Source organism: Musca autumnalis, unplaced genomic scaffold, assembly GCF_047663935.1.
Source record: "Musca autumnalis isolate F117 unplaced genomic scaffold, ASM4766393v1 scaffold_1, whole genome shotgun sequence".
Taxonomy (NCBI): Eukaryota; Metazoa; Arthropoda; class Insecta; order Diptera; family Muscidae; genus Musca; species Musca autumnalis.
The window spans coordinates 11415385-11437939 of record NW_027411644.1 but is presented as its reverse complement, the minus strand read 5'-3'; the positions used below and the strand labels follow the sequence as shown (position 1 = coordinate 11437939).

The window sequence follows — 22555 nt, the reverse complement described above, 5'->3', positions numbered from 1 at the left end:
CCTCGTTTGTCAACCCTTTTTAGAATGTGTGGTTCTTTTTTAGAATGATTTTTCTGCTTGACATTTGCCTATGAAACTGCATACTGCGAGCGTTTAAATAAAAGTAAATTCTTCTATTTATTAAATGTGTTATGGAAACGTTGTATGAAAACCCCAGGTTTACTCGTGTTTTGCTTTGACTCCCTACTTTGTTGAGCCACTTTTACGAGATTTTAAAATCAGCAGTGTGTAAAATAAAACCAAAAGCCTGTTTTCATCTTCCTATTAAGCCTATTTATAACGTATGTATGTATATACATATATATATTTGTACATACATAGCAATTGTATGTAAAATTGTATATATAAACCCATTTTTGGCACTTACTGTTTTATAGGATTTGCTTTGAAACTTGCCACCACAACGTAATGGGTATCTATCTAAATTTTCCACTTTAATCGTGTTTCGGTTGCGAGTGTTTTTTTTCCTTTAAAGAGTGCTTTCATTAGTTGCTTACCTGTAAAAAAATACAAGAGAGGGGAAAAATTAGACGCAAATACATACAACAACACCAAATACGTATAAAATAGGCAATATTAAAAAAAAGACACAACAAATAGTGTTGTTATTGTACTGAGGGCCGGGGCGATCAGCTGATCGTACATAGACGATTTAGTGGTGAGGACTGGTTTTCTTGTTTATAAATGAATTTGTATTTACAATTTTCAGCTGTTTTGTTCTTTTATTTTGTAAACAAGCAGAAAGAAGTCACACTCCCATAAAAATCCATAAATGTGCAAGAGCGCGAGCAACGACATGCTTCCATATAAAAGTTGGTGGTATGTTTTTTTGTAGAAACTGCCGTGTATAGAAAATCCGAGGGGAGTTTTAAAAATGGTTACAAACTATGATTAAATGTGTGTATAGATAGGAATAGAATCCCAAACATATGGAGAGAGATTCCTTAGACCGTGTCACATGAGGTATTGTTATAATGGCAAATATGACGACGTCTGACTGGATGTTAAAATGATAACTAAGAGACCAGACCACAATGACGGTTACAGAAAAGAATCGTTCACCAACAACAATAATTCTAATTGTTATTTTAGTGACTATTTTTTCGATACGGTGATTTGTTGTTATATCTCGAAAATCCATGTGGGTTGTTGACGGTAGGTATATACAAGGTAGATACAAACATATGTATGTAAATATCAACTGCAGTTGGAAATTATTTATAGTTAAATATTCATATAGGCTGACTTCCCGTATCGCCATTTGCTTTACAAATGACTGCAAATCTGCAAAGTATTATGTTTCTTAACGCCGTTGTACTTAACAACTGGGAAGCTACGTGTTTCAGGTAAAAACGAATAATTTCATGAAATTTATCCCCTTATTCCCCTAGTCATTTCAGTGGGTTATCATACACCTGTTGGACCAGTATGCCAGGAAGCATGGGCTTGTGCACGGAAAACATAATATGGCTCTACATCATCGGTATAAATTTCCAAAGGAGGTATCCTAAGGGGAGGACCGAAATTGGCCATTTTTGAAGTTAAACTAAGTTTGGACAAAATATGACGAAGGCCAAATTTTGGACCAAATCGGTCTATCAGTTCGAGGGTTATTGTGCTCTCCAACTATTATATATGGTGTCATAGGGGTTTTTTACAAATTTCGGGCTGTTCTCCCAAGAAGTATGGACTTGCCACTGAAAAAACTTTTACCCTTGTAATTGAGACAGCGATTGCAAGTTGCTTCAACAGAAATCAAAGTTAGTCAAGAGCAGGTCTTAAAGTGAACTTACCCGAAGTTTTGTGTGGGAGGTACCCGAAGGAATGGGCAAGTATGGTCCATATTCATACCTGATCTATATCTGGTAGATATATTAGGATGTGTAAAGTATGGACAAATCGGTCCGTCCCTTCAAGAGTTATCGTGCGCACAATTTTTCCGAACATTTTTGAACTTTTGTGGGAGAGGTACTTGAAGGAGTGAACCGATATGGCTTACCTTCAAACTTAAACTAAGTTTGGACAAAATAATATGAAGGCCAAATTTTGGATCGCATCGGCAGATACGTTCGAGAGTTATCTTGCGCTCCAACCACTACACACGGTGTCATAGGGGTTTTTTGAACCTTTCAGGCTATTTTCTAAGGAACTAGGGTTTTGCCCCTGATGAAACTCGTACCGCCGTATGGGGGGCCGTGAATACAAGATGCTACAACAAAAATCAAAACGATTCGGGAGCAGGTCCTAAACTGAACTTTTCCGAAATTTTGTGTGGCAGGTACCCGAAGGCGAGGACCGATTGAGTCCATATTATAACCTCATCTAAGTTTGGTAGAAATTTCACGATGTGCAAACTTTGGACCAAATCGGTTACTCCCTTCAAGAGTTATTTTTCCGATAATTTTCGAACTTTTGTGGGGGAGGTACCGGAAGGAGTGGACAGATATAACCCATATTCGAACTTAAACTAATTTTGGACAAAATATTGCGAAAACCAAATTTTGGACCAAATCGGTTGATCCGTTCAAGAGTTATCGGGCGCTCCACCAGACAGACAGTCTGAAACACATTTCGTCCAAACATACTTGGGGTCTAAAACCATTATTTCGATGAGGCACATTTTGCCCGTATGAAAGTGTATATACTAGGCCGGGGCGATTTGAAAACCTTAATGGGCCCTTCGCGTTTCTGATTCCTGGGGTTGAACTGAGCAAAAAAGTCTACTGGACCATATGTCTACGATGAAAATCGAGCCTCCCGATTTTGACTTTAAGTTTTTTATTGACGTTTTTTGGATATTTTGGCATATAACAGCCAAACCATTGGGATTTTCGATCCAACACAAAGACAAACATTGTAGCCAAGACAGTAATTGAAAACTCTCTAATACATCGCAAAAGCATTGGAACGCTCCTTCAGGCAGTTTTGGTCCTAAGAATGGGCAAACTTTTCGGAAAATGTCGATAAATGACATTGTGCTACAAAATTTGACCCGAAAAATATTCAAGTGTTCTGATGCAAAATTATATCGTGTTGGGATCCATGGACAACGACAATGCCTTTATTTCGCTTGGGTCACTTCGTTTTATTTTTTTATAACGGTAAAAGTAGTGAAAATCTGGGTTTCTTACATTTTCAAATTTAAACGGGCATATCTTATTTTTTCCACAACGGATTTCTTTTGATCCTTCTTCCTTTTAAAGGGGTGAATAATGTCTTTTGAATTAGCTATTATTGTTTTAAATCTGTTAACAAATGGCTAAGTTATAGTGGTTTATGTCTGAAAACCCCCACAAAAAACCTATAAAGGAATTTCTCATAATTTTCAAAATAAATATTGAACAAAACAAAAAAACATTATATTTTTGAAAATTATGAGAAATTCCTTTATAGGTTTTTTGTGGGGGTTTTCAGACATAAACCACTATAACTTAGCCATTTGTTAACCGATTTAAAACAATAATAGCTAATTCAAAAGACATTATTCACCCCTTTAAAAGGAAGAAGGATCAAAAGAAATCCGTTGTGGAAAAAATAAGATATGCCCGTTTAAATTTGAAAATGTAAGAAACCCAGATTTTCACTACTTTTACCGTTATAAAAAAATAAAACGAAGTGACCCAAGCGAAATAAAGGCATTGTCGTTGTCCATGGATCCCAACACGATATAATTTTGCATCAGAACACTTGAATATTTTTCGGGTCAAATTTTGTAGCACAATGTCATTTATCGACATTTTCCGAAAAGTTTGCACATTCTTAGGGCCAAAACTGCCTGAAGGAGCGTTCCAATGCTTTTGCGATGTATTAGAGAGTTTTCAATTACTGTCTTGGCTACAATGTTTTTCTTTGTGTTGGATCGAAAATCCCAATGGTTTGGCTGTTATATGCCAAAATATCCAAAAGACGTCAATAAAAAACTTAAAGTCAAAATCGGGAGGCTCGATTTTTGCGGTAGATATATGGTCCAGTGGACTATTTTGCTCAGTTCAATCCCAGGAATCAGAAACGCGAAGGGCTCATTAAGGTTTTTTTGCTTCCACACAAATCGCCCCACCCTAGTATATACCCTCGTTAGCATAAATGCTGAGGGTATAAAAAGGAAACTCCTCTCATATTAAAGATTCATATTAGCTCAATCATACGGGCTTTTTTACAGCCGAGTTCGAACGGCGTGTCTTAAGACGCCACTTGCAGACAAGTTTTATATTGTATTTTTACTGCCGTATTGTATTAAGCCCGTTGTGGGCTAAGAATCGAACCCTTGCATTTCGTGTGCAGGGTGATGGCTTACCATTGCCTGATAGTGGTACTGAAGCTTTCGAGGAAGTCAATCGGGACCCATATAATAAAAACAAAGAACAATAGAATTTAAACATCAGAATTAAAATATCTACTTCGACTTACAGGAAAAATCAGAGAAGCCTGAGTTCCATTCGTCAAAACAACACTATGAATGGAGCACCCACCTAAAGAAGAGAGGAAGAAAGAACAATTGGATGAACACAGTTAACAATATGTTTACAAACGTTATCACAATGTCCACAATGCTAGGTAAAAGAGATCCTAAAGAGATCAGTCCACATTTTGATACCTACGTTCATATTTGGAGATGTGTATATGGACAGTTATTGGATTTTCCATTGCTGACCCACGTCTTCTTGGCTAATATAATCAAAGTTTTAAGGCCAAATCCGTTTTAGACAATTTGGCAATTTTCGTCGGTCTGGCGCACCAACTCTCGATCATAGTAATCGATTTGTTTCAAACATGTTATAGCCCTATGACATTGCTCTTTATGAATAATTTTTTCTTGGCCCTAAACATTTGTTCCTACCTAAACAGAAACAACTATAAAAATCTCCTTCACAACTTCTTTCACAGGAAAATTGTATTTTAAACCCAATACCTAATGGATGAACAGGAAAGAGTTACTCATATTTGAGGATTCTTCTTTTTCTCCATTTTTCATAGCCGCAACACAGACGTCGTCGTTGTCATCAGACAAATAACAAGTGAAACTAGTTCCAATGTTGAGCTAAAAAAAGAAGAAAACATTGGCAGCAATTTGGAAACAGTCCATATGTTGTTTATGGGAGTAGAGTTAACAAAACGAAGAGCAAAAGGACAGACGGACAGTAACGAATGAACAACAAATACATTATTGCCAGCCAGCCTTTGTGCCTTGCGTCGAAGTCAATACTCCACCAACAACTGGTTGTTGGTTGTCATCGTCATAATCGTTGCCGCTGCCGTCGTATAGCCAAAATCTTGTGTTAATGTTGAAGCAAAATGAAACAAATATGCCAAAGTGGAAGAAAGAATGAATAAGAAGAAAATATGAAAAGTACAACAACAAATAACATAAACATAGCAAATCAGAAAATAAACAAAAATACAAAACCAGTCGCGGCCAAACCATGCAGCAGCTCAACTCAAAACCAGACCCCAACAATAATACCAACATTGAAAAAAAAAAAAACCAACATAAGGGCCATTGAATTGCCGTCGAACAAAATAAGGAAAAGGCAAAACAAAATCCAAAATTAACAAAACTCCACAAAAATTCATACCACCATCCTCCAATCCGGGAGCAATGGTTTGTGTGCGTGAGTTTGGGATTCAGTCGGTAGTTGTTGTGTCCTTCTTCAGTTTTTGCCTTCAAAATTGAAAATCGCACGAACAAAGAACATGTTGATAATAACAAACAACACCCAATTAAAGAAACTAACGAACAAATGAAACGGAGACAACAAAAACACAACTCAAAAAACTGCCAACAGTGGAACTGTGATTTAAATGTCATTTCACCGCCTCTGATAATAAACAGCAGGAGTCCCAGTTATGATTATTTTGCTATTTCACAGTTATCTGCAATGAGTAAATAAACTAGTATGTATGTAACACATCAGGTCCAACTGGGGACATACCAGAAATAGAGATAACTACTTAAAATGGTGTATCCATAATATGGATTCCATATGCATTCGTAGTAGTTCACACACCCTAATGCGTCGTCTGGAACTGGAACTTATTTTTATTATTGATTAAAGTGGAATCGCTGACATTAGGTGTGTTCGTTTACTCAACAATTTGTACAAATTTGTACAAGTTCAGTAACTTCTTCTAATCGGCTAAGGTCTCTTGCATTGTAGTGAAGAGTAAACGAACAGCATCCAGTAACAATTTGTACAAATTGTGAGTAAACGAACACACATATTAACTTCAACATACTGACAAGGAATTGTGGTTTTTTGGCATAGTTTACCAAACTTAGATACAGTTAGTCAAATTAATTATTGCAAAACTAAAATTATTACAAAATGTTATTGGTGTAAATAAATATAATTATTAATATTTTTGTGAACAGTTTAATTCTTTCAAATTTTGAATAATAATAAAATAAACAAGTAAAAAAATGTCAAACGGCTTTGCCTCAGCCAATGTGAAGTGAAACTTTCACCTACGGACAGATCGAATGTATTTAAGGTCTCTTCAGAATTTTGTGGCCCTTTTTGGACATTTGAACTTGCCGACAAAAATGTGGATTAGGAATTAACTGCACTAAAACACAAATGTTGAACTTTTGTGGGGGAGGTACCATTAGGAAGGACCGATATGGGCCATTTTCGAAGTGGAGCTAAATTTTGACAAAATATTAAGAGATTCAAAGTTTGCACCAAATTGGTGCACCATTCAAGTCATATCGTCCTAGTATTTTCGAACATTTCGAGAGTTATCGTGCTCTCCGACAGCCACATATGGTGACATAGGAATTTTTTACACCTTTCGGGCTGTTTTCCTAAGAAATATGGACTTGCCCCTGAAAAAAACTTTTACCGTCGTAATGGAGTTAGCGAATGCAAATCGCTTCAACAAAAATCAAAGTGATTCGAGAGCAAGTCTTAAAGTGAACTTATCCGAAATTGTATGTGAGGGGTACCAGAAGGAGTAGACAAATATAGTCCATATTCGAACCTGATCTATATCTGGTAGATATATTAGGATGTGCAAAGTATGGATTACATCGGTCACTCCCTTCAAAAGTTATCGTGCGCACAATTTATCCGAACATTTTTGAACTTTTGTGGGGGAGGTACCTGAAGGAGTGGACCGATATGGCTTATCTTTGAGCTTAAACTATATTTTCACAAAATATTATGAAGGCCAAGTTATGGACCGAATCGGCAGATCCGTTCGAAAGTTATCCTGCGCTCCATCCACTACACACGGTGTTATAGGTGCTTTTTGCATCTTTCAGGCTATTTTCTCAGGAAGTATGGACTTGCCCCTGATGACTTGTACCGTCGTATGGGGGGCAATGAATACAAGTTGTTGCAACAAAAATCAAAGCGATTCGAGAGCAGGTCCTAATCTGAACTTATCAGAAATTTTTTGTGGGAGGTACCCGAAGGAGTGGACCGGTTGAGTCCATTTTGGAACCTCATCTAAGTTTAGTAGAAATTTCACGATGTGCAAAGTATGTGTAAAATCGGTTACTTCCTTCAAGAGTTATCGTGCGCACAAATTTTCCGAACATTTTCAAACATTTGTGGGGGAGGTACCGGAAGGAGTGGACCGATATAACCCATCTTCGAACTTAAGCTAAGTTTGGACGAAATATTACGAAAGCCAACTTTTGGGCCGAATCGGTTGATCCGTTCGAGAGTTATCGTGCGCTCCAGCCAGACAGACCGACGGACAGACAGATGGACGTACGGACATTGCTAAACCGACTCCAAATTGTCTAAAACACATTTCGTCCAAACATACTTGGGGTCTAAAACCATTATTTCGATGAGGCACATTTTGCCCGTATGAAAGTGTATATACCCTCGTTAGCATAAATGCTGAGGGTATAAAAATGGGGAAATGGGGAAAAAGCCCAGGGAAAGTGCACAAAATATTAAAATGAAGACACTCGTCTTCCAACCAGAAAACATCCAAAAAATCGCAGTTATACAAATACATACACAACATAAATAGTGTATTCTAGGAGCAAAACAAAATAAACGAATGACCAAAGGCAAACAGCCAGCATTCAATGTCTGTCAACATCACCATTACCACTACTGTGTCAGCCAAACACTCATTCCTCGGTATCTCTTCATCTAAATGAAATGCCAAAAATATTGTTAATATCAGACATTTGCACTTTTGCTTCAGATGGATGTAGCAGATGATGAGATAGGCAAAAACCCATAGAAATTATGAAACTGAAATGCAAAAAAAGAGAGAAGTGCAAACAAAAAACAGCGAAATAAAACGAAGGATATGCATGTACAGTCAGGGACAAAAGTTTACATACACCCCCTAAATCTCGGGTATTAGGGTTAGTAGTGATTTTTATGAAATTCCAAGTATGCAGTTTTATTTCTTCTCACTAATAAACAATATTTAATAGAACAAAAGTATATTCCATAATACAAATAACGGTAAATTTTAGAAAAACCTAAAAATGATGGGGACAAAAGTTTACATACACCCCAAGGAAATATGGGTATTACCGTGCAATTTATGGAATTAACAGCAAAATTTATACATTTTATTGTTTTGGCGAATGCCTCTGGGTGTCTCAGATATATTTTAGAGAAAAGAAAATAATTTTTGGGGGTCAAATGCCGTTATTTAAGGTCAAACTTCTTGTATAGCTCGTTAAAGCTGACCCTTGCTTAATTCTTTGCGTTTTTAGGTAATGCACTTTAAAAAACCACAAAATTAGTGCCAGATTGCAAATCTTGAGACCCTACAAACCTTTGAAGTTGTTCTTGTGCACAATAGATTCAGGAAGTGAATAGATTCCGCGGAATTCTTGGCGCAAATTACATACAGAAGGCTTTGAATTGCCTTGTAATATGGTCTGATACAATCCTTGGCCATCAATTGAATCAGAAACGTACAATTATACGAAAATTTTCGCGCTATAGTGACGTTATGAGCATAGTACGTAAACAGCGTTGTTCACAGTATTAATTTCCTGCTTTTTTGGAGGTGTTTATATTTTGATGCTTTGGAAGCTTTGGCAGCAGGTTTGTAACAGAATATTTCACATTTCTGATTCAATTGAGGTCTAAGGAATGTATCGGACTATATTACAAAGCAATTCAAGGCCTTCTGTATATAATTTTCGCCAAGAATTCCGTGGAATCTATTCACTTCCTGAGAAATCTGAGGAAAAACGTGCATTTATCGACGTTCAGGAAGGTATATTGTGCACAAGAACAACTTCAAAGCCATTTTCGGGCCTCAAGACTTGCAATCCGACACTAATTTTGTTCTTTTTTAAAGTGCAATACCTAAAAACGCAAAGAATTGAGCAAGGGTAAGCTTTAAAAAGCTATACAAGAAATTTCACCTTAAATAACCGCATTTGACCCCCAAAAATTATTTCCTTTTCTCTAAAATATATCTCAGACACCCAGAGACATTCGCCAAAACAATAAAATGTATAGATTTTGCTGTTAATTCCATAAATTGCACGGTAATACCCATATTTCCTTGGGGTGTATGTAAACTTTTGTCCCCATCATTTTTAGGTTTTTGTCAAATTTGCCGTTATTTGTATTATGGAATATACTTTTGTTCTTTTAAATATTGTTTATTGGTGAGAAGAAATAAAACTGCATACTTGGAATTTCATAAAAATTACTACTAACCCTAATACCCGAGATTTAGGGGGTGTATGTAAACTTTTGTCCCTGACTGTATGCAAAAAGCATTCATTTACGGGGGTTACATTGGTATACTAAAACATCTGAAGATATTCTGGAGAATGATGAATACATTTACTTAAGGTTATACAAATTGAAAATAATTCTACCATGTTTTCAGTTGAAGATCACATAACAATGCCTTTGGGGGCTTTATTCATGTTTTGATAGGTACTTGAATTTTAATCTAAAAGTGTTTTAACAAAATTTCACTCTGAATATTATGTAAAATTTATAAAATATAATCAGCCAAATACCGGACATTTATTTTGCAAAATACTAATACGGTAATACCTTCGAAACAATAAATTTGCAAAAAAAACACAACACAATATAAAACGAAATAAATCATTGACAAAAGCCCAAAACAGAATAGCAGTAATACAACACATAAAAGAGAAACTGCAATACGACGAAGGAGGCTGCTGACACAACAAACTTGTTACAGTCATATAGCAGACAGCAGCAGCAACAAACAACACCCTCGTACTCTCACTGCAGCCAACTGGTAGACTGATGATGGAGGACAACAATCGTCACTCTCACCTCTGATTTCACCGACATGAATACATACTCGTATATACGATTTCCGTTTGAGCCGTACAAAAAAAAATGAGTGCATTTTAATAAAAATGGCTCAGAGCCACTACATCTGTGGTTTTCTGCCAAACCCACTAATCCATCCATATGCCACCCAGCCAACCAACAAACTAAACTGGAAAATATTTACCATATACCACCTACATACTGTGGTTTCAAGCTGCTTTAAAAAACATAAGATAATTTGGACTAGGGATACGTAAAACCGATTTCGGTTAATCGATTAACCGGTTATTAGCCGTAAAATCTCTAAAAATCGTCTTCGAGTATTGACTGTGCGAAAACCGTAAAACCGATTATTCTTAATCGACTTTCGAAAGTCGGAGTCAACTATTATTCGTAGTCGACCATTGTCGAAGTCTATTATTATTCGTAGTCGACTGTTAATCGTGGACGACTATTAGTCGTAGTTGACTATTGGGTGTGCTAAAACCGCGTAATGGACGGTACTTTTTTGTACATATGTACATCACAGATTGCATCAACGAAAATGGTCGATTATATTCGATTATGATCGGTTTTCCGCGATTAACGAATAGTCGAAACTCGACTTTTAGTACACTCTCAAATAATCGACTAACCGAAAATCGAGTTTTAAGTTTTTCACGAAAACCGTATAATCGAAAAACCGATTATTGCATTTCACTGCGTATCCCTAATTTGGACGAATCATATTCAAATTTGGATTTTTTTATGAAAATTAAAAAAGTTGAATGCAAAAAATCAAAACAAACAAGTAAAAAAGTATCAGTCGGCTTTGCCGACAGAGATATCGATATCGTAATAAGAGTAGAGAGGACTGTCTGCTGGAAAAATTCAAAACGATCCTAGACCACTGGGCGACTGAACCAAATTTAAATGGAAACTACAATGTTAATAGATGAGAAAAATCAAGAAACAAAAAAATCGCCGGAACGCTTTTTAATTAAATACATAAATCGCGATCAAAGTTCAAATTTTTTAGGGTTTTTTAGGTTTAGGTTTTTAGATTTAGCTTGCAAACTGCTATCGAAATGGGATTAGAGAAAATGTTGTAGGTGTTCTCTACAAGATTGACTTTTATGATATTTTCGTAGGTTTTACCATTTTTATACCCTCAGCATTTATGCTAACGAGGGTTTATACACTTTCATACGGGCAAAATGTGCCTCATCGAAATAATGGACGTCCGTCTGTCTGTCTGGCTGGAGCGCACGATAACTCTCGAACGGATAAACCGATTGGCTTTCGTAATATTTTACCCAAACTTAGTTTAAGTTCGAAGATGGGCTATATCGGTCCACTCCTTCCGGTACCACCCCCACAAAACTTCGGAAATGTTCGGAAAATTTGTGCGCACGATAACTCTTGAAGGGAGTAACCGATATGGTCCATACTTTGCCCATCGTGAAATGTGTACCAGACTTAAATAAGGTTTCAATATGGACACAATCGGTCCACTCCTTCGAATACCTCCCACACAAAATTTCGGAAAAGTTCAGTTTAGGGCCATCTCTCGAATCGTTTTAATTTTTGTTTTAGCAACTTGTATTCACTGCCCTCCATACGACGGTACAAGTTTCATCAGGGGCAAGTCCATACTTCCTGAGAAATTAGCCTGAAAGTTGCAAAAAAAAACCCCTATGACACCGTGTGAGGTGGTTGGAGCGCAAGATAACTCTCGAACGGATCTGCCGATTCGTTCCAAAATTTGCCTTTAGTAATATTTTGTCCAAACATAGTTTAAGTTTGAAGATAAGCCATATCGGTACACTCCTTCAGGTACCTTCCCCACAAAAGTTCAAAAATGTTCGGAAAAATTGTCGTACGGTAACACTTGAAGGGAGTGGCCGAATTGGTCTATACTTTAGACATCCTAATATATCTACTAGACTAGATATAGATCAGGTTCAAATATGGACTATATTTGTCCACTCCTTCGGGTAGCTCCCACACAAAATTTCGGTTAAGTTCACTTTAAGACATGCTCTCGAATCACTTTGATTTTTAATTTTCTCGTTTAGAGTTAAGCTTGGTGATCGGAAATTATTTGCAAGTGAAAAAGGAAAGCCAGGAAAGGATTTTTGTTGAAGCGATTTTCATTCGCTACCTCCACTACGATGGTAAAAGTTTTTTCAGGTGCAAGTCCATGTTTCTTGGGAAAACAGCCCGAAATGTGTAAAAAAACACCTATGTCACCATATGTGGCGGTCGGAGAGCACGATAACTCCCGGTACTTCTCTCCCCAATATTTAAAAAGGTCACTAAAATTTTAGGACGATATAACTTGAATGGTGGAATCAATCTGGTCCAAACTTTGGATCTCCTAATATTTTGTCAAATTTAGTTAAGCTTCTAAAATGACCCATATCGGTCCTCCCTAAGGTCACCTTCCCCACAAAAGTTCAACATTTGTGTCTTAGTACAGTTAATAACTAATCCACATTTTTGTCGGCATGTTCTAATGTCCAAAAAGGGCCACCAAATTCTGAAGAGACCTTAAATACATTCGATCTGTCCGTAGGTGAAAGTTTCACTTCACATTGGCTGAGGGTATATATCTGTCGGCAAAGCCGACTGACACTTTTTTACTTGTTGAAATTGGGACAATGTACTGACTGTACCGCCTCCTTATAAAACAATGTCATGCACGGTGTTAGGTTTGTAACATCATTCGATAGTTATCTTTCTTGCCCATCAGACATTTTAGATGGCCACCGTGGGATTTTTTAGAGCTTTTGGACCATTATGTGAGAAAGCATGTCTATGACAAACATTATATCGCTGTAAACAGGACCCCAAGAATAATTTTAATAAAAATTTGCAAACGATCCTCAAACTACACTTACAACAGACCTTCTTGGAACTTGATAAATGTTTGGAAGAAATTTTACCATGCCGACAGCGTTTCTTAGAACTTTTACGAAGTGTGGACTAAAATTGTACCATTGTATAAGAGACATGAGGACTATATGCTGCAAACAAAATTTCATGACATGGGGACTATATAGGCCGCAAAAAAATTTCAAAACAATCCAAGACATGTCCTCCAAGGCACCAGTTTTGCTAAAATTATAAGGAGCAGATCGATATAATCCATATTCGAACCTGATCTATTTCTGGAAGGAATAATACGATGTGCAAAGTATGGATTAAATCGAATACTCCCCTTCGAGTGATATTTTGCACACCATTCCATTTTAGCGAAACAATTTTCCATTTTGTTTTGGGGGATACCGCAAGGAGTGGACCTACATGGCCCATCTTCGAACTTTATCTAAGTTTGTACAAAAATATTACGAGCGTTTCAAACACACAGACGTGGGCATGGTGAAATCGACTCCAAATTGTCTGAAATGGATTTCTTTCAAACCAAAGCACATTTTTATCGTATGAACGTGCATAACCCTCGTTACCCAGCTGTGGTATAACAACTTGTTTTCGTTTTTACCGAATACTTTTTGACATAAAGAGAGAAACCCATACACTTTAATATGTCTTAACCCTAATGATTCGTCTATACACTTGCATTATTCAATTCCAATTTAATTATTTGTGGAACACTGTCACCAGTCTGTATGCACTGTGATGGAGGACGAAATAAAAAAGAGGCCATTACAAACATTGTAATAAACACACACACAGGCATATGTATGTACAAGAGATTACACATAAAGCTCAGGCGACACCAGCTTACAGCAGGCATAAATTAGGACATCCATTACTATGTGCTCCATGATATATCCATTCTAAAACGACACTAGAGAGACATACCGCTTCCACAACTACTGTCCGTTGTGTCATTTGCTTGCTCTTGATGGTGTTGTTGGTCTTTGTGACTGGCTATTGTTTTATTTTTTGTTTTCTTTTTATGCTGTTAAACAACATTTTAAATTGAGGTTATAATTTTGTCATGTAAACTAAGCATTTATACATACAAATGTACAGAGAATACATAAATTCGCAAGTAAATGCATTCAAGTCTATTGACTTGAGAGTGTGTGTGGTTTGTCGTTATTAAGATTGCTAAAGAAAAGGTCGTCCTGTGGTTTTTGTTTTAGTTCTTAAAAGTTTCACGAAAAAATAAAAAACAAAAAACATTTATAGTAACATGAATAATTATGTTCCACTTTGAAAGGACAACAAGGATATTTGGTAAAATGTTTTTGTGGCCGTCAAGGTTATACTCAGCAAAGGAATGAATGCAATTAAAATTATCATATTCATTTGTAAAAACAACTTTTAAATGTTTATGATTTTGAAAGATGATAAAATGCAAATAAAATTAAGCTATAACAAGAATAATTGGCGTAATTTTTGCATATCCCCATTTATACAATTTGGCGATTTTTAATAATCTTCAAAAAATACAAATTTAGCTTTGTTTGCATTTGTTTTATTGATATTCAAAATTTTTGCATTGGTATTTTATAGGAATCTTTAAAAATAAAATTGAGAATGAAAATGAAAAACTTCACATACAAACAGCCGGTAATATAGAATGAATGGCAATACCATTTCGTATATTAACCTCCATGTGTATAAGACGATCATCATCAATGCCACAGGACAATTCTCCAGTAGGAACTTGTAGAGCTGAGAAAAATATTGAAGTCTTCTTACAATCAACTGAACACGAAGCCTCTATTTGATCCTTTTTCTTCTCAGCCTCAGATGGATTGATTTCTTTTAGATCCAAATTTTTATATGTTGTTGTTATGGTTGCCATTTCAGTCTCCGCCACAAGATTCATTTCTCCAGCAGATGTGGCATAAAATATAACGGTGGGAGATAAATTCTTTATTTTATCAATTAGGCCACGCATTAATCGATTGGAGGGTACATTTAGGACCAGCTTTGATTTTGGTTTCTGTGGCAATTCATAAAAGTCCCATTCACTGCGTCGTATCACAGTCACTGGTACGTCATGTGTTGTCTGACGTATCTGGTTGGAATTCTGAGTATAAACATCCACTTCTATCCTCAAGCAAGGAAATTGTAAATTTAGTAATTTCATTTTACAGTGACGAGCATTCGAGCGCAATGAGGATAGGGCACGGCTAAGATTGGCTGGAGATGTTGAAATCATTATCTTTTGATGATTATTATCTTCCAATTCCACACGATATTCCGAAAAATATAATTTGGCATCAATGTCTACCCATACTAGGGGTGCGGTGGTCCCTGACTCTTCATTGGCAATAAAATGCACATTATTGGTCTCAATGTTGATGACACATTCCTTGGTTAGCTTCGAAAGTGTAATGATAATGTTTAGGAACTCTCGCATATACTCAGCATCATCCATTGCGGCTTTAAACTTCATCTTTAGTTTTTAATTTGTTTTCTCTTTACTTGTTTAACACGAAGCCTGTTTTGCACACATCATAACAATATGAAAAAGGAAATCAAAAACCCAATAGATTAAAAACAAAAAGGTAAGCAAACAAAAAAATAAAATATCAAATCTCTCTTTCGACTCCCCTCTTTCTGTAGCCGGTAATGGGAATGATGTATTAATACAAACAATAAATGAAACCGGAAGGCTTCTACGGACATTAGTTCTTGCAATGAATTTCATCAAACTTTTATGTGTGCCTGTTTAGAAAGGTCATAATAGATAATTTGCCTATCACAGAGGTTTTTTACATTTTTATCCTGGGATATGCATATTTACATTTTTCTTATTGCAAGCCAAACTGAACAATTGTTAACATTCCCGGTCGTGGCTTTGGAACTTCGAAAAAATATCAGACTCCTGGTATCCTACCATTTTAGCAATAGAGGAAGACCCTATGCCCATAAACAAGACAGCGGTGTTAAAGTTAGACATTTCTGAAATGCCATATTTCGGGAAGTATGGACTTCCCTCTGGAAATTTTATATGTCGTTGTGATCAGGGTGCCTAAGACTACCTGTGGTAAAAATTTCGGGTCGATCCGAGATGTGCCCCTAAACGAGACTTAAGCCAACACCTATGTACATACTTAACCAAATGTCAAAAATCGATTAATACTAAAACCAAATTTTCTTATTCGGTCTAAATTACCTCACAATGCCATGCACTTTCGAATGAACATCTATCTTCCTAAATCCCCGAGAGAATTATATGGCTCAGAAGATAAAATAATTACACATAGTCCGCGAAGCAGTTAGAAATAATTGCAAAGAAACTGAATAAAAACATTTTGGGAAGAAAAAAAAACAAACAAAGTCCTTTATGATCATAATTCCAGTTGACATGCTATGGACTTTGTTGGATGGTGACGCAATAAAAAATCCTAACAAATTTATATTTAGAATGGATGCATTTGAAAGTGAACGACATTAACAAATACAAAGTTTCAGGTTTAGGTCTATGTACAACAACAAAAAGAACAAATTTAGAGAAGACATTGCTTAATGTGGCGAAATTACGGTCGTTCTATACACATGGCATTTTTGAGTACACATGACCAGATCTATACATATTGTGACCATCAACCACCATCAACCTTCGCAAAATTAAAAAAAAAAGATTTTCAATTAATTTTTGATACAATAAAAACTTACTAAACAAATGACAAAGTTAACTAAATACTCTTCAAAATCACATTTGAAGGAACCAAGCTTAAATTTCAGGCATTGCGTCTATTTGGAAGATTGTTTGTTTTTTCAATGATTTGACAAAATAAACGTTTTAAGCACATTGTACATTGTGATTGTGTTCTTTTTTGCACATTGTTTTTTTCTTTCTTCACTTTCTTCTAAGTTTTATCAACAATAAGATTTCCATTTGCTAATTCGTCGTTTCAATTAACATTTCATCAGTCCATTTTATTGTGTTTTTTATAAAAATGTACATGCATTTTAATTTGCTATTGTTACTTAAACATTATTTTAAAAAATACTTACTTACCTTTTTAAAGGAAAAATCAAATCCTTTAATTATTGTGTATTTTATTGATTTTCACAGAACAAATGTATTTTCAGAGTAGTGTAGTTGTAGTTGACTACAAAGTCATTCAGACGTGAAAAAGGTAAACGCCGTTAAAACATAGGGATGTCAATCAAAGAACATGGTGCAAATAACCTGCGTTATGCCAAGTTTACACTAGCGCTCCAAAATCCACTGAATTTCACGAAATCCTGAAATACACCCCAGTGTTTACACTAATTTTTTGTTGATTTCAAACATATCACAATGATCAAGGTAGATGCATATGCGCAGCTGATCGAACATGCATTTTCACAAGTTGTTGTAAATTGAATTAATCATCAAAAATATAAAAATATAGAACTTTACAACTTTATTTGGAAAATTATCGTAAAATTATCTATATATCATATTAATTGTGTATAGTACTAACAAATGAAAAGATAAAAAACTGATTTTATCGTTGAGACATCATAACAATAAATTTTGATAGATAAAAGTTGTGCTCAGAACCTGCACAATATTAGTACTTAGTACTTAGAAACGACAACCACATGAAAAAAGTGTAAGTGATGCCAAGTTTGTTCTTGAAGTTTTCATGTGGTTGTTGTAACGCAACGCTCAACGCACCGTATGTGCCGAGCGCTTTAGAATAACACCCTCTTCTCCTGTTTTCTGCCATACAATTTTGGCCTAGTAGAAACTAGCAGCATTGGCATCATGTTCATTGGCATCTTATATGATAGCTGTTAAGCTGAAAACACATCCAACGTTTGAGTAAAATTTTGTGTCATTTTTGGTAGAAGAATAAAGAAAAATTGAAACTTGGCAGCACTTTGTCTTTTATTCATCTACCTGAAATGACACAAAACTTTACTCAAACGTTGGATGTGTTTAGGGCTTTACGTTGATTTTGACATTTATGCAGGAGTTTTTGCAATTTCCGTCATTTTTCCGTTCCCGTATTTTTTAAGAAATTTGTATGGGGAATCAATTTTTGACAATTCGGTCTTTTTTCTAACATAACCATTAAAAATGTACGGGAACACAATGAAAAATAGAATTGTAACAAAGTAATTTAATATTTTTTCACATTGTTTACAAATTTTGATACTAAAATTTTTTGTTGCAGCAATTGACCATCTACCTTGTATATTGTGATACGTGAAAAGTGTTGCAACTTTTGGTACTTTTTTAGGCAAAAACAGGGTTGTATATCATGTGTACTGTGATTTCGATGTTGATTTCGCTGAAATCACGAAATGAGATGATATCATTTTTGTATGCGAAATCATGATAAATTTAGCATGATTCCTCGCGAAATAACGAAACGCCTTCGAAATCACGAAACGACGCCGAATGTAAACTAAGCACTACACACGACAGCATGGTACAATAATAGGTGTGTTCGTTTACTCAACAATTTGTACAAGTCCAGTAACTTCTTGTAATCAACTAAGGTCTTTTGCATTGGACTGTAGAGTAAACGAACAACATCCAGTAACAATTTGTACAAATTTTGAGTAAACGAACACACATAATGTATAAGGTAGGCCACAGCTACACAATTTTGGTGTTCTCAGCATATTTTCAAATTTTTCTATTTTAAAAATTAACGAGAGAGAGACCTGCCAAAATAACTTTTTGGTATACAGACTTTCCGGCAAGCATTTGTACGCGAATTTGAAACGATGGACAAGAAATGTAACTGCAATGAAAGAGAAGACAAAATTTGCTATGATTTTATGAATTTATACTAGTCGTTAAAACGTTTACTTTTCATTCATATTTTGCAGTTTTTCTAAAAATGTTAGGGTTTTTAATAAATTTTATTTTCAGTGTCATAATTAATTCATTTCGATAAATTCTCTCATTTGTTAGAGATGGGACATATTTTATCATCGTTCTGAGAGTAATTTAAATTGAACACTGTACACAAATCGTTGTTCGTTCTCAATATTTTGTATGGGAAATGAATGGTCTGTTCCTTTACTTTTGAAAATAGTAAAACCGGCAAAAGTAGTAAAAGTTGTAAACTACTCCCATATGAATTGTACGGTGTCTAAAGTAAAGGAACGCTTTTCGAGTAAAAAGTGGTAAAACTTGAAGATTCTTGCACGTAAAAGAACAGAGCTGAAGTAATTACATCGTAATTTGGGGTCGAACAACGAATAGAGAGCGAAACACCGTCAGTCTGAACAAGGCATTATTTGCGTGATTTACATTTTGTGGTCAAATTGTTTGCTAGTGTGAACGCAGAAACTAAAAGTGGTATGGACTTTGACAAACATAAAGGATGTCGAAAGGATAATACTATGTTTACATTTACGAAATCCACTCGATTTTATCTGTCAATTCCTTTGTGTATACGTCAAATGAAAACTCATCTAAAATCGATTGGATTTCATTTGACGTTTGAGCAATGGAATTGACAGTTGAAATCGAGTGGATTTCGTAAATGTAAACATAGTATAAAAGAAGTGACAGCTCATATGACATTGATAGATAGTGTAAACTCTCCTTAACAGCTGATTACAATTTTTTCTTGATATGGCCTATGCCGTCAAAAGCAGTGTTGACATTATGTGTGTTCGTTTACTCAAAGTTTGTACAAATTGTTACTGGATGTTGTTCGTTTACTCTCCAGTACAATGCAAAAGACCTTTGTCATTTACAAGAAGTTACTGGACTTGTACAAATTTGTACAAGTTACTGAGTAAACGAACACACCTATTTTTTACTGTTGTTGACATTACGCAAATATAAAGGTAGATGTATCGTAGACTTGTTCCAACAAAAAACTGCTTTAACACCATGGTTTAATAAGAAAGGTTAGCCAAAGCTTTATGTCAATATAAATTTTTTCATTCGAGTATTCCTAAAACTTCAAAACAATATACACAAACTGTGTATATGTATGTGGTGTTTGAATAATATGTCAAACAATTTTAAAAACAATCGAATTCAATGATTTTTAAAATTATTTTTGGAACATTTGTATGGAAAAAATTCGTCAGGTTATCATTGAAACAAACATTTTATCATATCCACAACTTGATTATGCGGAGAAACATTGGTCCTTCATTCATTTTTCGCGATTTTTATAAAATGCTCAAAATTGGTGTTGTAACAAACCCACTTGTTGCTTAATTTTGAAGTTTTAGGAATTCAGGAAAAACAAGGGTTCTATAGATTTTTTTCATTTAAATCTACCTCTTTACTTATACCATGTTTAACACTACATATTAAAATTGAAAACAAGAACAAGAAATTTTATTCGCGTGGCTAAATAAAATTGTTAATAATTTAATATGCAGTAATACTTGCGAGTGAATGATTTGTCAAGTATTGACATTTATTGAAATTTGTTCGAAAAGTACGGGAACGGAAAAATTACAAATATTGTAAAATTTCAAGCTGAAATGTCGCCGTATCTGCAAATCGGATGCCAGCAATCACGATGTTAGATCAGCCAAATTCTTCAAGTAGAAGATAAGAGAATGAATGGCATTTTTGTTTTCGATGTCTTAAGTTTTAAAATTTAAAAACATCATAATTCAAAGTTATTTATATTTTATACTTATAAAACCCTAAAGGGCCAAATACATACGGTCCGTTGTGCGACGCGTTGCGTGTTGAAAACAACAACCACATGAAAAATGTATAAGTGATGTCAAGTTTGTTCTTGAAGTTTTCAGGTGGTTGTTGTAACGCGACGCTCAACGCGCCGTATGTGCCGAGCCCTTAAAATAAGCATGTATGTAATTTATAACGGCTTATAGCCCGTTTAGACTAGTCATTTTAAATCGACTCGATTTCTAAATCCAACTTTCAATTCCTAGTTGTTTAGACTAGTCTAAAATGACATAAGATGCCAGTCAGCTGATCTTTGTTTACGTATACATACGCGAATTTGCAAAAAGAATTGCTTGAAAATTCAAAATGGAATGGAATACTGCAAAAAATAATCTGACAAATTGCTATTAAATATGTTGTTTAGAATTTATATTAAATTAAAGCTACATCCATTTTATTTTTATTTAATATTTTTTCTATTTTTCCGCTTCTGTTTGTTTTTGTGTGTTAGTGTTTACAGTTATTTGAAAAATGTAAATAATTGGGTTATGACTTTTTTACAACCTCATATCCCTGTGTCATATTTTGATGAGCTTTTGCATAAGATAAGATAAGATAAAGTCTTAATTACAAGGTGATCCGATAGAAAAAGCTCATGCACAAAAAGCTTTTAAAGTTTTTATAGTTGAGCTTTTTGGAAACAAATTTTGGAGTCACTTTAAGCACATAAATAACTCAAAACAATCGTTAAAGCCACAGGACATATCCAGAATGACATAAGCTTTAGTTTCTCACCAATTTTATCGTCACATTATTACATATATATCATTTTATATCATATATAGCTCTATTCCATGTATAACATAAATCGGAAGTGCTTTGTGCGGGACCTTTTTCAATATTTAAATGGAATAAAAATTATTTTAGTCATTAATAGGCAAAATGTCACTTATTCGAGCAACAGGAAAAAAATTTTGGAGCAAATTTTTAATAGGCAAAAGTTCATTCACTCTCGCTACAGGAAATCATTTTTGAGAAAAAAGGTCAAAAAGTCATAACCCTAGTAAATAAACGACACATGAACATAGTTGCCAATTTTCGTACAGACTGCAATAGTTGAATTTTTAGGAGAAAAAAGCTGTGTTGTATATCAAAATATTTCGATTTAACATTTGATTTAAAACAAATCCATGTTCTGAGTTGATTTAATTTTGTATGGTAAATCAGGGTGGATTTCGGTGGATTAAGCACTTAAATCGAGATAATACCCTTAATCATCGTATAAGGGTAAAGTCTAAACGGGCTATTACAGCTTTAAGCTAGGCAAATAATATAATATAGATTGGAATTAGTATTACAAATTATAAATCATACTATCAGGCATGTCATAGATTCCGATCGGAATGGTTTCAATTCCGTAATTTCATTTCGATCGTTTTTGTTTAAGCTTCTTCAGATTCCGATCGATTTTGTGAAACTGGCAAACTTCATTATTTAGTTTAAATATGATATTAAATGTAAATTTGTTAATAAAACAACATTTTTATTATTTCTAAGTGTTTTAAGAGTGTTTTAAAGTATCAAATTAAAAAAAAAAAATAATAAAAATACAATTCCGTTTGCAAAATCAAAAGTGGTTTCATTCCGAAAAATTCATCGTTTTTCGTTTTCTGAAGAAGCTAACAGGCATGTCACAGATTTCGATCGGAATGGTTTCAATTCCGTAATTTCATTTCGATCGTTTTTGTATTAGCTTCTTCAGATTCCGATCGAT

The 22555-nt window shown here is 34.9% G+C and overlaps 2 protein-coding genes across 19 annotated transcripts in view; both read right to left on the bottom strand.

Annotated features, from left to right (window-relative positions):
- Positions 1–17357, bottom strand: part of ctrip (E3 ubiquitin-protein ligase ctrip) — an 82630-nt gene extending 65273 nt beyond the window's left edge. For 4 of the 17 annotated variants that reach the window (XM_073965801.1, XM_073965814.1, XM_073965838.1 and 1 more), the window contains exon 1: positions 17188–17285. The gene's annotated coding sequence lies outside the window, so the exon portion shown is untranslated. Of the gene's footprint in view, positions 1–367; positions 498–17183 lie in introns of all 17 variants that reach the window. The other 13 variants (XM_073965807.1, XM_073965949.1, XM_073965956.1 and 10 more) reach the window with 6 other exon arrangements.
- On the bottom strand, positions 14670–17313 carry Hus1-like (Hus1-like checkpoint clamp component). Of its 2 annotated transcripts, none has more exons than XM_073965978.1 (2): positions 17188–17313; positions 14670–15660 (listed from the first exon to the last, which is right to left on the bottom strand). In XM_073965978.1, the coding sequence occupies exon 2, from the start codon at positions 15613–15615 to the stop codon at positions 14764–14766; it is 852 nt and encodes a 283-aa protein (XP_073822079.1). In that variant the 5' UTR covers positions 15616–15660; positions 17188–17313; the 3' UTR covers positions 14670–14763. The 2 variants fall into 2 exon arrangements, with proteins under 2 accessions (XP_073822079.1, XP_073822084.1); XM_073965983.1 differs by lacking the exon at positions 17188–17313 and adding an exon at positions 16842–17053.
- Positions 17358–22555: the final 5198 nt, after the last annotated feature.

Excerpts from the sequence above, each read along its gene's own strand:
- Hus1-like (XM_073965978.1), bottom strand. The coding sequence starts at position 15,615 with ATGAAGTTTAAAGCCGCAATGGATGATGCTGAGTATATGCGAGAGTTC.